Below are 13,117 nucleotides of genomic sequence, written 5' to 3' on the forward strand. Positions count from 1 at the left end.
TTTATATATGTGTTTAATGTTTTTGCGTAGTTTTACATATGTAAGAGTAATAATGTCTCTTTCATATGTAAAACTACTTTTTATATTTTTAGGGGCAGGCTAAATCCACACCAAAAAATTACTTCATCCACTCCAAAAATGCAGTGAACAGTAGTCCACTCCGACTTTCATTGGAGTGAACCATAGCCTACTCCAAATTTTGTTGGAGTGAACAAGATTACACTCCAAAAAAGCCTGTTTTTTGGAGTGTACCCATGATGCACTCCAAAAATTTTGGAGTGAACCCAATTCCAATCCAAAAATATTTTTTCAAGGGAGATTTTTTCATATTTTTTTTTGGAGTTCACAGATGTTTACTCCAAATTTATTGGAGTGGATTAAGGCTTCTCAAATTTAAAAAAAATGCAATTTGGAATCTGTATAATTGAAACTTGTAACTTTGAACAATGTATATTCCAAGTTCTTGGGATGCAGTACCAGGAAAACTTTATGGCAGTAGTATGCAGGTTACATGAATCAACCTAATTGAATCCCCCCTAATTTATTTCTGGTGAAGGTTTTAGTCATTGTAGAAACTGAAAGAATTGTACATACATCATTTTAGATGTATTTTAAATACACATATGATGCTGACATAAGGTTTTGTTCCTCTTTGAGAACCCTGAATTCTTTCACTAGAATATTGTGGAAAACCACTCCAATAAATTTGGAGTGAACGTCTGTGCACTCCAAAAAAATGCATCATTTTACTTTGGAAAAAATATTTTTGGAGTGGAATTGGGTTCACTCCAAAATTTTTGGAGTGCATCATGGGTACACTCCAAAAAACAGGCTTTTTTGGAGTGTAATTTTGTTCACTCCAACAAAATTTGGAGTAGACTATGGTTCACTCCAATGAAAGTTGGAGTGGACTACTGTTCACTCCATTTTTGGAGTGGATGAAGTAATTTTTTGGTGTGGATTTAGCCTGCCCCTATTTTTATTTGTCACGGTAGCTCTGCCATAGTAGCCAGCTGACAAAAAGCACAGCAAAGTGTGACCCAAATCGCTACGCTTTTGCTACGCTTACCGCTTTGCGTAGCGTAGCTCTTGCGGTGTTGATTCTGCTAATCTTCAGAGCTCTGCAATGAGCCTGATCTTTAGAGTAATATTCCACAAGCAAAGTTGTAACTGTTGTGACCAAGGTCACAGGTATTTACTCAGCTGTGGCCCAGCCACCCGGAGGAGTGTACATCAGCCTCCTCTGGGCCCCACCATTAGCAATCCATAGGGTTTACCACATACATGCTCATATAGTAACCGCTTTTCTTTGCTTCAAAAAGCATGACCTTAGCAAAGCACAGTGGGGGGCTGCTACATGCCCATCCCACAAAGTGTTAGTTCAAGTGAATTCCTGTTGCATGCAGCAAAGTCGCGCTTCTCATCCCGCCCAAAAAGAAAAAGCAAAGCTCAAATATTGTGCTAATGCTGTAAGCTAAGTGCAGCACTCCTAAGTTGCTGTGTACTGCGCTTCCGCGCTAAGTGCAGCACTCCTAAGTTGCTGTGTACTGCGCTTCCGCGCTTTTTCACACTTTCACACTTGTTCACACTGTGAAACTCCTACCATGCCAGGAGGTAGGCAGACCGTCAAGGGGATATGTGCATTTGAGGCTGCCCTTGTGGGTGGTCCAGAATGATTCATGGATCAGAAAGTGATAGTGTTGGGGGGCAGGGATTTTTGAGAGACAACGGGATGGAATACCGTTGGCAGTGGTTATTTGATTGAGAATTGGATGATGATAAAGATAAGGATAAGGAATAGTGCCAGCGGGTCAGAAAGGGGTGATGGAATTTCTTGTGGATCAGAGCAATTCCCATGCTGTCCCATCCTCCAAGTTCAAACTTGAACTTGGACTCTGGGGAGTGACATGTCACAGGACATGTCATCACATTGCCAACTAAACACATCAAACAGAAAGAGAGGAAAAAAGAAGAAAAAACCACAACAGTCAAGTAGAAAAAAAACACAATAAGAAAGAAAGAAAGCGAAGAAACAGAAAGAAAAAAGCAAAAGAAACATCAAAGACAAAACCCACAATTACATTGTGTTAGGACCAAGAAACATGAAAAGGATGATCATAATGAAATAGAAGGAAAGGTATCTTGAGGATGAATCTTGAGGTATCTTGAGAATGAGGAGCTTGAGAATCCTTGAGGATGAAGGGTCTTGCTGGTGAGATTGCTGAACTTGCCAAATAGATGATTTTGATGCTCTTGTGGGCCTCTACCGGTTTGATCACCACAACACTCTTTCAGCCCAATACAAACAATTGAATTTTTTATCAGCAGCCACATGTGGCTCAGGAACTCTTCCAAGCGAAGTTGGACACTTTGCCAACTGTCAATCCATGATGAACACTGCTGCAAGTAGTAAAATGGTCAACAGGTACAAAAGAAATCCAGCCAGAAAATCTAAAGAAATCCTGGTGTAGCCCCTTTTCCCTTCTTTGTTTTATTGAGATAATACACGTGCAATCAATAGGGGGTTTCAAAGTTGGCCAGATGCAACTTGCATGCACTTTTGCAAGTTGGCTTTCAAGTTCAATCTTGAACACTGAGTTGCAAAAGTGCATGCAAGCCACACTGTACTACACCCCCTAAGCCTGCTTGAATTTTTTTGTTGAAATTTGGTGTTCAACAAAAGCCTTGAAAACCAACTTGCAAAAGTGCATGCAATTTGTGCATGGCCAACTTTGAATCCCCCTAATAAATGCTCACTTACAGAATCTATACATGCTCAAGCTGAATACACACTGTATTATAAACACAATCAAGCTGTATACACGCTCAATACAAGTAGTTTTGATACTTTTGATGAAAAAACTTGCTTTTATCCCTCCCCTCCCCCAAGAAAGGAATCAGGGAATAGACTCAAAAGCTAAGCGGAACTCAGAAAAGAAGCAGGATCAGGATCAATAATGCTCATAAAAGTGATGGTAGTGTCCTTGTATCACGATTAAAATTGCATGGGGAAATCATTCAATCTCAGGCAGAGTTTGAACTATAGTCTAGCATGAGTGGTGTGCGCCTGACCCCTGTGTCCAACACACGTCTGCCGCTAAGAAACAACAACTGTTGGTAAACCATCAGAACAACCAACACAACAAGCGCACAAAAGTCTGCAACAAAACAGAAACAAGAGAGCAGAACTCCCAAAGCCAGGGTAGTCTGAAGGAAAGAAACTGCCATAATTGGCTGGGCTGATGTTATCCCAGTTAAACTGGGATGACTTCAACCCAGCCAAATATGCTGGCAGTGAAAAGTATGAGAAACAATGAACAGATTAATAGAGAAAAAGGGAAACATAACCACTGTGGTAAGCCAATCCTGAATATGGCACCAAAATCAAAGCTTTCCTCCCCTCAATATAACTCACTCTGAACTACTCAAGGCACCACCTCCCTCAAGAATCAAGGCCAGGACAACTCACACCCAAGGACAGGCCCCCATTATTTCCTTCCTTTGTTTTCTCCACCTTCTGGATACCCACCTACACCATATCAATATTCCTCAAGCACCCAGCTAGGCACAAGTGGGAGAAAGTCACCCATCAGATAGAGTCAGACTATTAGAAAAGACCCTGGATATTCATCATCTTTTACTCCCTTCCCAATCCAGCATAACAACCCTATGTTGGAATTGGCCACACATGTAATAACCATGGAGATCCCATCTTGGTTACCCCTTGTCCCCTTTGGTTTCAGTCCTTCCCTTTTCAGCCTCTCATGTAATATGTAGTTTTTTTTCTTCTGATGTTTCATTGTCTCTTTTTCTCTCCACACTCAGCCTCTTTCCAGAACTTTCCATCCCCATAACATCTTCAGACTCAGCCCCTTGACTGAGAATTTTCACTTTTTCACCTTTTCTTCCAACCACAACTCAGCCCCATAATATTTTGTATATGGTCTGCCCTCTTTGGCCCTGCCTTTTGTTCCCCATCAAATCCTGCCCCAGAAAGTCAGCTAACTGTTCACCATTCATTAGCCTTGCTTATGCCAATAAATCAGATTGGACAAGCTAGATATTCAGTATACAACTATTGGATTAGATTAGTAGACAAGTAAATACCTTTTAAGACATACCTCAAGAATCACCATAGCCACACCTTTCCTTAAGATTCCATACTCTTACATTCTTTTTCTTGTTCCCCTGAGAGACAGTTCTTCAAGCACCAAATCCCTCTCAAGCTCTATTCTTCCCTCAGAGTAGTTCCCAACCAGAGAAAAGAACCAAAAGGGAAAGAGTTCCAAAGGAATGTAATGAAGCTGAAACTGAATTGGCAGAGGTGGAGGTCAAACCTTGGATATCTCTGTCGAGGCGGAGTTGGAGCTTGAGGTCTCAATCCCAAAACTTCTTGAGTGCAGGTCTGCTAGTCCTTCACCAAATCCAGTCTGAACACCACAGGGTGCAACAGTCCGCAACCAAACAACAACTAGAGTATGGAACTCCCTAAGCAGAGGTAGTCTGCAGAACAGAGACATCAGAAACAATGAGGGGAGTGAGAGAGAAAAGGAAACATAACAGGAGAAGAAAACCAAAATAGTGTAATGAAACTGAACCTGAATTGGTGGAGGCGGATCCCAAACCTTGAATATCTTTGCGGAGGCTGAGCTAGAGATCCCAATCCTGAAATGTTTTGAGTGTGGGTCCGCTAGTCCGGTGCCAACTCTGGCTTTCCGCCAGGTAGCAAAAATCCTAGCTTAACAAAGCCACTCAAACAGAGGTCTGGGGGACCCGCGCGGAGCGCTCTCCGTACTCACACTTTTTTTGTCACTCACACGGTGCATCAAGACCAACTTCCCCTAGAACGTGCTCAGTTGGTTTTGAATGTGGCAGACCTACCTCCAAATCCCTTGGTTTTGGGCAACATTTTTTATCTCTCTTGACTGCACGCATGAAAATTGAAGATTTAGGGATTTTGAGACAAAAGTTCCCTCCATGTTGATGTTCCAGGAAGAAAGTGGCCCCATCAAACTGTGTCCATAGAGACCACAGCAGTGTATGATTCAGCCTTCTTTTGGCGCCCATTTGGATGTGTCTTTGGAGTAATGACTTAAAGGTGTTCAATAACACATTTAGATTTTGAGGTCTACCTCACAGCATCAGATGTCCTACATGCACTACACTCCACTTCCAACATCATTTTTGCTCCGACATCAGATTATGGTCAGGCTGACCAGTGTGGTGTTCAGACTGGTACCTGCTGCTCGACAAATGGAAAGGGCGGCCGGAAGGGAGATGTTTAAAGGGGTCGTTGACCACTTTTCGGGCCAAGTTTGATAAGGTTTGGCTGGCTGGCTGGGGTGAAAGGACCGCCGTGACCGGTGAGCCTGATGAGGATGAAAAAGTGTGCAAGGCATGTGAAATTTTGGCAGTAGGTTTGGTGGAGCCTGATGATTTTGCGTAGGTGTGCTGCAACTCTGTAACGTGGAGGTAGTCATAACTAAGAAATCCAGGTTTGATGGCTATGAAATGTACATCCAAGCTTAGATAATCCGCACCCCCTTTTGCCATCCTTTTTTTAGAATCTCCGGGACAGAGGGGGGAAGGGAGAGTGTCATTATACAGAAAAGCAAGTACAGATATATTAGGAAAAACGGAGGGTAGTTAAGCGGCATGATTATCGGGAAAAGAGGGATGAGGAGGAGCGGGATTGAGAGAATAAGAAGGATGCAGAGAGGCCTGCTGATCAGTGGGGTCGTGTTCGGAGCCGAGATGGTCTTCTTCGCCGAGTGCATCTTCCATCTCTTCGTCATCCTGCTCGCCCTCTGCGTCCTCGGCCTCTTCGTTCGGATCCTGATCGGGGCGGTTCTGAGGCTCAGCTTGATAGTGTGAGTGGGGGGCGAAGTCGTGGCGTTGGACAGTCCCTTGGGAGGCATAGATCTGTTCCTGTTCTTCCTCGTCTTCTTCCTCAGCTTCAGCATCTTCATCCTGCTCTTCCCGTTCCTCCTCCTCTCTCCTCCTCTTTAGTCCACCCTGCTCCGACGACGACGAAGGAGAGGCCGAATCTGCCCTCTTGATTCCTGTGCCTTGCATCAATCCCTCGTCGGATTCATACATGAACCCGTTCGTGTTTTCTTGGTACTTCCGCAGTCGCTTTAGTTCAGCGTCCGTCTCTTCTTCTGGCTCGAATCCTTCCTTTATTGGTATTCGTGACCGAATCAGCTCGATTTGATCTAAAATCAAGCTATTTTTTTTGTTTCATTTCGTTACAAACAAGCAAGCAACATTGAGTCGAAGATTGGGTAAGTCGCGCCGACACGGAGAAGAAAAAACCGGTGGTTGTCAGTGCAAGTTTCTAGACGAGTTTTCTTGGCTGATATGAAGAGAGGAGACTCAACTCGCACTCCATCCTTAACTTGAATTCCTTGGCTTGTTTTTCGGAAAGATCATGAAACAGAGATTCTTTTAGATTAGTGACCTGATAAAACTGGGATTTCAAGTCATTGTCTAAACCACGTGTCGGAAAGATACATGTCAGTATGATCAGCACCATCTGCGAACAAGACAGGCGGAATGTTTCCTCGTTTGGCCTGGAGGAAATAACTAACACTCGAGTTTGATTTTTATCCGATTGGCGAACGAAGGTTTAGGAGGGGCAGGAGGCAAGCCAACCTGGCTGCTATCGTCCATATTCTTTGTGCTTGTTCTCGATCGAAGAGGAGTGAATGGTTTGAGTAGCTGTTTCTTCTGATGAGTTTATGTAGTCGGGGAGGTGAGATGGTGGTTGGTGGTCAACGGATGGGATGTGGGTCGGGTCGACCCAGGTCTGACCCGTGACCCGTCAAGTTGGGGCTCGGGTTCGGTTACAAGTCCCGCCCGTGCTCGCGGGGCGGCTCCAGCGCTGAAATCTGTGCCGGACCCGCAGCGGGCCGGCTGAATTTCTGGGTTGGGTTCGGGCAGCTATTGACAGGGTGACCTGGGATATCCGGAGGCTCCCCGGCGCCTACACCGCGAGGCCAATCGGCGGAGGCCGGAGTGCCACTTTCTTTTGTGCACCAGAGCCGCCACAATGTTATACCACCACTGGCGCCACCAGGTCGACCCTGTGGCACCACGGCCCTCGACTCCAGAGGCGGCACCGTGACGGCCCCGGCGACGCCCCAATGGCGGCACGGCCTGCTGGCCCCGCGGGTGGCCGGAGGCAGCCCCCGGCGGCCTGCATCAGCCGTGAATCTGCATCCACTTCTCCGCCACTGGAATCAGTGGTGGGCTAAACAGATTCAAGCCACGCCCGCACACCCCAAGCGAGCTCAGCCTGCGGCTCTTTGAATCAACCCATATCATGGACAACGGCGACCGGCTCATCGAAACCGATGGTAAGTTCACTCCTGTCATTAAACAGTGCTGGTCACGTTGCTGGTCATGACAATCAATGTCTCTCCACACACTCTTTTCGACTAGACTACACATACGACGGCAGGAAGTACTTTTGTAAGTGCTGCCACCGTGCTCGGGGGGCCATCAGTTGGGGGGGTCACATTCGCAGACCCGCCCACCGGCGTAACTTTGATCTCCGGAAGGCAGAGCGGGCCACTGCCCAGGAGCGGTTAAGGAGAGCTGCTCGGGCTCGAGTGCCCGCGCCACCCGCTGAGTCGACAACTGTTCATCGAATTCCTCAAACTGATGCCACCGAGACCCGTGCCCAAGGGCCATTGTATGAGGACGACCATGAAGATTACCGACTTTGGGACGATATCCAGGCCACGAGCAACCGGCGCCGAACCCAGCTGCTCGACGACGTGGAGTGGCGGGACTCGCTTACCGAAAGTGAAGACGAAGAAAGCCCCGACGGTGACCCCCTCGAGACAACCAACCAACCAGAAGTTGAGCTGACCCCCGTGATGCGCTTTTGTCGCGCCGCTGGAATAACCCCGGCGCCAGAAGAAGTGATCAGGCTCTTCCAAGCGGTGAGCCCCCCTGACTATTGCCCGTTATCCAGTCCGTGCATGAGGGGACCTGACGAGAAATCTATGTATGTCAAACCACCCTGATGTCTCAGCTCTCTGACGAAGAAAAACAATTAGCACTTTTCACCACCATGTATTCCGTGCTAACCAAGTTGAACACCATGGTCGCCAACCCCATGCCACCGCCCGGGGTGAATCTCCAAGCGGCCTTGCCCAACATACCAATTACCCGTGCCGACCAAATCCGAGCCTTCATCTACCCCGATGAAACCAAAGTGAGTCACTTGCCCCCCACCCGCCCACCCGCCCAGTTGACCAATCAAAATCCTGTGCATCATGCAGAAAATGATCCGACGCTTGGCCCGCAAGGCTTTACTAAGTCCATACTTACAGACATATGCCCTCGACAGCCAAGAACAATCGTTGTTCCAGTTGGTCATGGTAAACCTGGTTTCTACCTTAGCTTGACCAATCCCAGCTGGTAATGACATTCCCCTCTATCCCACAGAAAAAAATCCAACTCCAGCCACGGGAAGTATTGGTGTCGGATTTCCCCCCAGGTTTTGGCATAGGTGAGAACGACGCCCTGGAGAATGTGCACGTTGTTGTCAAAAGACAACTCAAGCGGCTACGAGACAAGGTGCGAAACGTCTTGCTCACCGGGTTCATTGCGACGGTGGCCAGTGAGCCCACCCTCCCCAAAATCCCCAATATTGTGAATCTTTCGAGGCTCCTTTGGGCCAAACTCAACCCCGGTCCAACCTCCCTCACCCCAGCCAAAATCGATGAGATCTTTGGATGGCAAGGGCGAATCCGCCTCGTGCACCTCCGCCTGGCCACCCTTGTCAACTACTTTGACACTCGATCCGGATGCATATCCCCGTGGGATCAAATCGACAGTACTCTTCAATCATACCGAGCCCGCACACCCCAATTCACTAATCAGTAAGTGATTTGATCTCATGGCCCCAGGATTAGACAGCCAGCCATCTGATGGGTGGAATTGGACAGCTGGAACCGTCTTCTCGCCGCCAAGGACGCCGCTCTTTTTGAAACGGAGCCGTTGAAAAGCGACCTCAATAAAAATGAAATCTTGCTCCCGACTACGCAGGCAGTCCTCGGTCAAATGGCGTTGGCGAGGACCAAGTGATGGATCCATCTAGTTAGAAAGTCTTCCTCCTATCTATGCATGTTTAGTTGTGCGCTTGGCGATCTTGGGGCAAGACCTATTCCCCCTCACCCCTCACCCTTAACCATGCAATCCAACACAACTACCGCCCATACACCCATTATTCACATTACTCAGGCCACCTACGGCGGGAGTGCCATTGGCTCGCAGGTCGCAGGCCCCCGGTGATCTTTGAGAATAGACAGGCTTTACCCCGCGGTTTGGCTGGTCAGGTCTGCTACCGCATGATTGGTCAAATTCATAGGACGTCCAGGGCCCAGGCCTCGCCTACCTAGACCCCAAAAGCCCAGCTCAATGACCAGTAAATGTTGGGGTTGAGGAGGGCCTTTGCCAGCTTGATGAAGCAGAAAGGACTGTATATTGTGCTGGGGAAGTTGCGGCTCAACAGCCAGTACATACTAGCCATCCAGCTGGGCTTTTGCAAGCCAAGGCTGGTGTGAGACTCCAAATGCAGTTTCACCATGAAAAAATTGATGTGAATAGGTGTCAGGTGACATTCAGTAAAATATGCTGAAATTCCAGCGGTACTGCAACATTACTCCCCTTGAATAACAATGGCCCATTTGTCATCATCAAGGGGTTCTACCACTTTTACATAAGTATATGGCCGTTGGATTTAAGGCTGGAGTTAGCTTCACGTCGCCTACAACCTACTCCCCTCAGTTTTTTCATGGTGCTTGCACCTCTTATGGCTGAATTTAGAGAATTATGTGTGGGGAAACCCCTGCTTCTCTGAAAAACAATGACTGAAAACACCCCCAGCTAGGCTGGAAGAAATAAGACAGTTTTCTAGCTGAAGGAATTACGACTGGAAGCGAGCGAGGCGGAGGGGAAAGGGAAAAAGTCGGCTTAGCCAATAGCAGACAATGAGTCCAAAAAGGACCGGATTACTCACTCTCAGGGGCTTAATTGCCTAAGCAGGGAGACTCAAGGTTGGGCTAAAGTGCCAACTTTGTCGGAATACATCTTCTGACACGCAAGACGCCAAGAGGCGCAGGGGAGAAACTGAGTTCAATGCAATGCTTTGTAAGCCCCTCAGTTTCATCCCTCCAGACAACAGACACAGCCACTGACCCCGTTGTTTTGTTGTCCTTACAATAGGCAAAACGTGCAACAATCCCCCAAGGGCGCAGAAATTGGCACAAGAACACGGCAACATCAGGGCAGCCTCAGGATCCAGTTCTTCGATCCTGTGAGTATATAAAGAGCAGCTCAAGCTAGCTTTCGGAGCACCAGACTAATCATCATCTGGTTCCGTAGACCACTCTCACAGAGAATTTCAGATAGCTCCAATAGCCTTACTGCTTGTATCAGTCACCCGACCAACGAGTAAGTCACATCGGCTCTATAATCTTTAGATAAAGGCACATAGTTGCTAACCAAGTTGCTTTGCAATCTCAGCCCCAACAGGATCAGTTCAACGGTCTAGAATCAGCAAATACAACACCAGCGTGCAGAACCTAAGAGGTATTCCGCCTCCCAAAAGTCGTCTCTACGAACCAGGCATCATGCTAACATGATGCGTAATATTATTTAAGAGAAATCTTTATCTCCTTTTCCGTTCTATAGCCGATCCCACTCAATCATCTCGCTTTCACCGTCCTTAGGCTTCGTGCCCTCGAATTCCATCTCTTGAACACTAGACTTAGAGACACGGCAAATTTGCCTGCTCTTAGTTGTCCATAATTTTACAAACTTGAGGAACAGCTTTGGTCAGGACTGATGACTTGATTTCTTGGAGGCTAGTGGTTTTAAGTGGACTACATAAAATATGGTTAACTTGTGGGCGCGGATCTAATCATAATGAATGAGAAGAAAAAAGAGCACATGCATGACAGACAAACAAGAAAAGGTGACATGTTTGTGACAGGGAGGAGAGAGAAGATCAAGAAGAGGGAGAGCGAGAACAAGTGAAATTCCAACACTAGTGTAGTTTAGTAATTTCCTCACAAGTTCCAGAAAGTTGAAACACCACTTGTGAGTTTTTCACTGAAAAAATTGCTTCTTCTATTGGGTGACTACCTGAGGGCCTCCCAGAAGTGATCTGAAGCCCCAAAATCTAGATTTCCCCACAAAAATCTAGACTTTTTGGGTCTATAACCACCACTACAAGGGTCCCAGATTTGACAGGAAGTCATCCGTTGACTCTGTTCTTGGGATTAAATAGGTGCTGGAGTCATAGGCTCTGAGTTTTCCTTCTCTTGGTTGAAATTTTTGTCCAAATTGGGCCCAGGATTAACTTTGATGTGTTTTTTTTAGAAAGAGAAGCATAACCTGCCATGTTGAGTTGAATCTAGAGATTGCTGATGTACCCGCCCACAGGTGCCATGTGCAGGTCCAGTATGTGAATTTTGGGGAAAAGGCAGCAGTTACTGCTGCCAAAGGTTTTCTCAAGACAAAATTTTAACCCCCAATTGCTCCTGGAGAGCCCCACCACCTGCACAAGTCCTTCAGCCAGGTAGTGCAAAACTTTTACACAGAGACCACCTCAAGCCTCAACATTACAGATAAATCCAATGAAATGAACACAAAAGTTGAAATCAAAATATAGTGGCAGTACCTGCCATACTTGCCACAGGTACCACCAGTACCCGCCCTAAAGGTCCTGGGTCCACGTCCTTGTATATGGATTTGCCCAAAATCACAGTGGGTACACGCACCCGCCGCCTGTACCAGGGTCCACTCGGAAATCTCTAGTTGAATTCAAGACTTGAGGTAAAAGTTGGTTGGAAAAAAATATGTGTTCAGAGTCAAACACCCAGTCAATCTGACTTCTAATCACCACCAATGGCCATCCACAACTGCCCACCTAAGAGCAAATCTATCACAGGCACTAAAATTGGCAAGGCAAAAGTTGCAGATGCAGCCTTGGCTACCAGCTTGGCCTCCCCAAGCTGCTGTGCAATCCAGTGGAAGGAGATGTTATGGGGAGGTAAACATATTAGATATCACCTGTCTTTGCGGAGGGGATACAGTGTCATGTGGGATTCACATGATGAACACTCAAGTTCCCACGGGTTTCATCAAAGGCATCACGGGTGGGATCAAGGCTCCAGGAGTAGGTACCCCCCCCCCCCCCCCCTTCAAGTAGGCATGGCAATCAGGCGGGGAGGCCGGCGGGCCGGGTTTGGGTTGGCTCTTTAGCAAAATTTGTGAAGTTGGCCCAACCCAACAGACCCGCAACTGAAAGTGAAACTGGGTGGGTTTGGCCCTGGGTAGCCCTCTGGATGCCTGTTGGGCCAACCCCCTTTCCATTCAGGGCTGATTTTTTGACCCTGTAGCACCATCTGGCATCCACAATTTGACTTCAACATCTTTTGGGGCCTGTTGACAGGGCACATTCCAACACCAGGGATATTGGCATTGACATTAATCCTCAAATATTTTACTTCATTGATTATTTGGCTGCAACCGGCAGGCTGCCCATGGGCTAATTGGTTTCAGAGGCCTGCAGGCTGCCCGCGAGCTAAACGGGTTTGGGGCGGGCGCAATTTGAGACAAATTGACCCGACCCGACCTGCCTGTTCATTCTGCGGGCGGCCCAAACCCGCCCAATTGCCATGCCTACTCCTGAGCTTCAGCCCAAGGTTGATAGCGACCCAAACGACTCCCGCGGTGGATGATCATTTCTACGGGCGGGGTTTTCAACCTAGGTTCAGCGCCTGCGGCGGAGTTGCTCTAAGGTTGTGGGTCTGTTGGGTTGGGCCAACATTATGAATTTCCTCCAACAGCCAACCCAAACCCGGCCCGAGCCCGGGTGGGCTCGGGCGGCCCATTGGCGGGCCCACTCAATAGCCATTCTTAGTGGAGTTTGCCACGCTATAGGAAGGTGGGATGGAAAATTATCCGCAGATATCGTGATATCCGTTCAGCTTTGGGAATCTCGGATTTCAGATATCTGGCGTGATCCGTGGTACTTCACCTGGTATCGGACTGTCTACCGGATTCCCCGCACGGGCTAAGGGTTGAAGGGTGGTTC

At 47.4% G+C, this 13,117-nt stretch overlaps 1 protein-coding gene across 1 annotated transcript; it reads right to left on the reverse strand.

Annotated features, from left to right (window-relative positions):
* Positions 1-5,646: 5,646 nt before the first annotated feature.
* On the reverse strand, positions 5,647-6,672 carry PtA15_8A666 (uncharacterized protein; the record flags this gene model as incomplete). The annotated part of the gene is made up of 4 exons (XM_053172119.1): positions 5,647-5,906; positions 6,015-6,226; positions 6,381-6,489; positions 6,591-6,672. 4 exons carry the CDS (start codon positions 6,670-6,672, stop codon positions 5,647-5,649), a joined length of 663 nt encoding a protein of 220 aa, XP_053023315.1.
* Positions 6,673-13,117: the final 6,445 nt, after the last annotated feature.

Source organism: Puccinia triticina, chromosome 8A (genome assembly GCF_026914185.1).
Source record: "Puccinia triticina chromosome 8A, complete sequence".
In the NCBI taxonomy this organism is placed as follows: Eukaryota; Fungi; Basidiomycota; class Pucciniomycetes; order Pucciniales; family Pucciniaceae; genus Puccinia; species Puccinia triticina.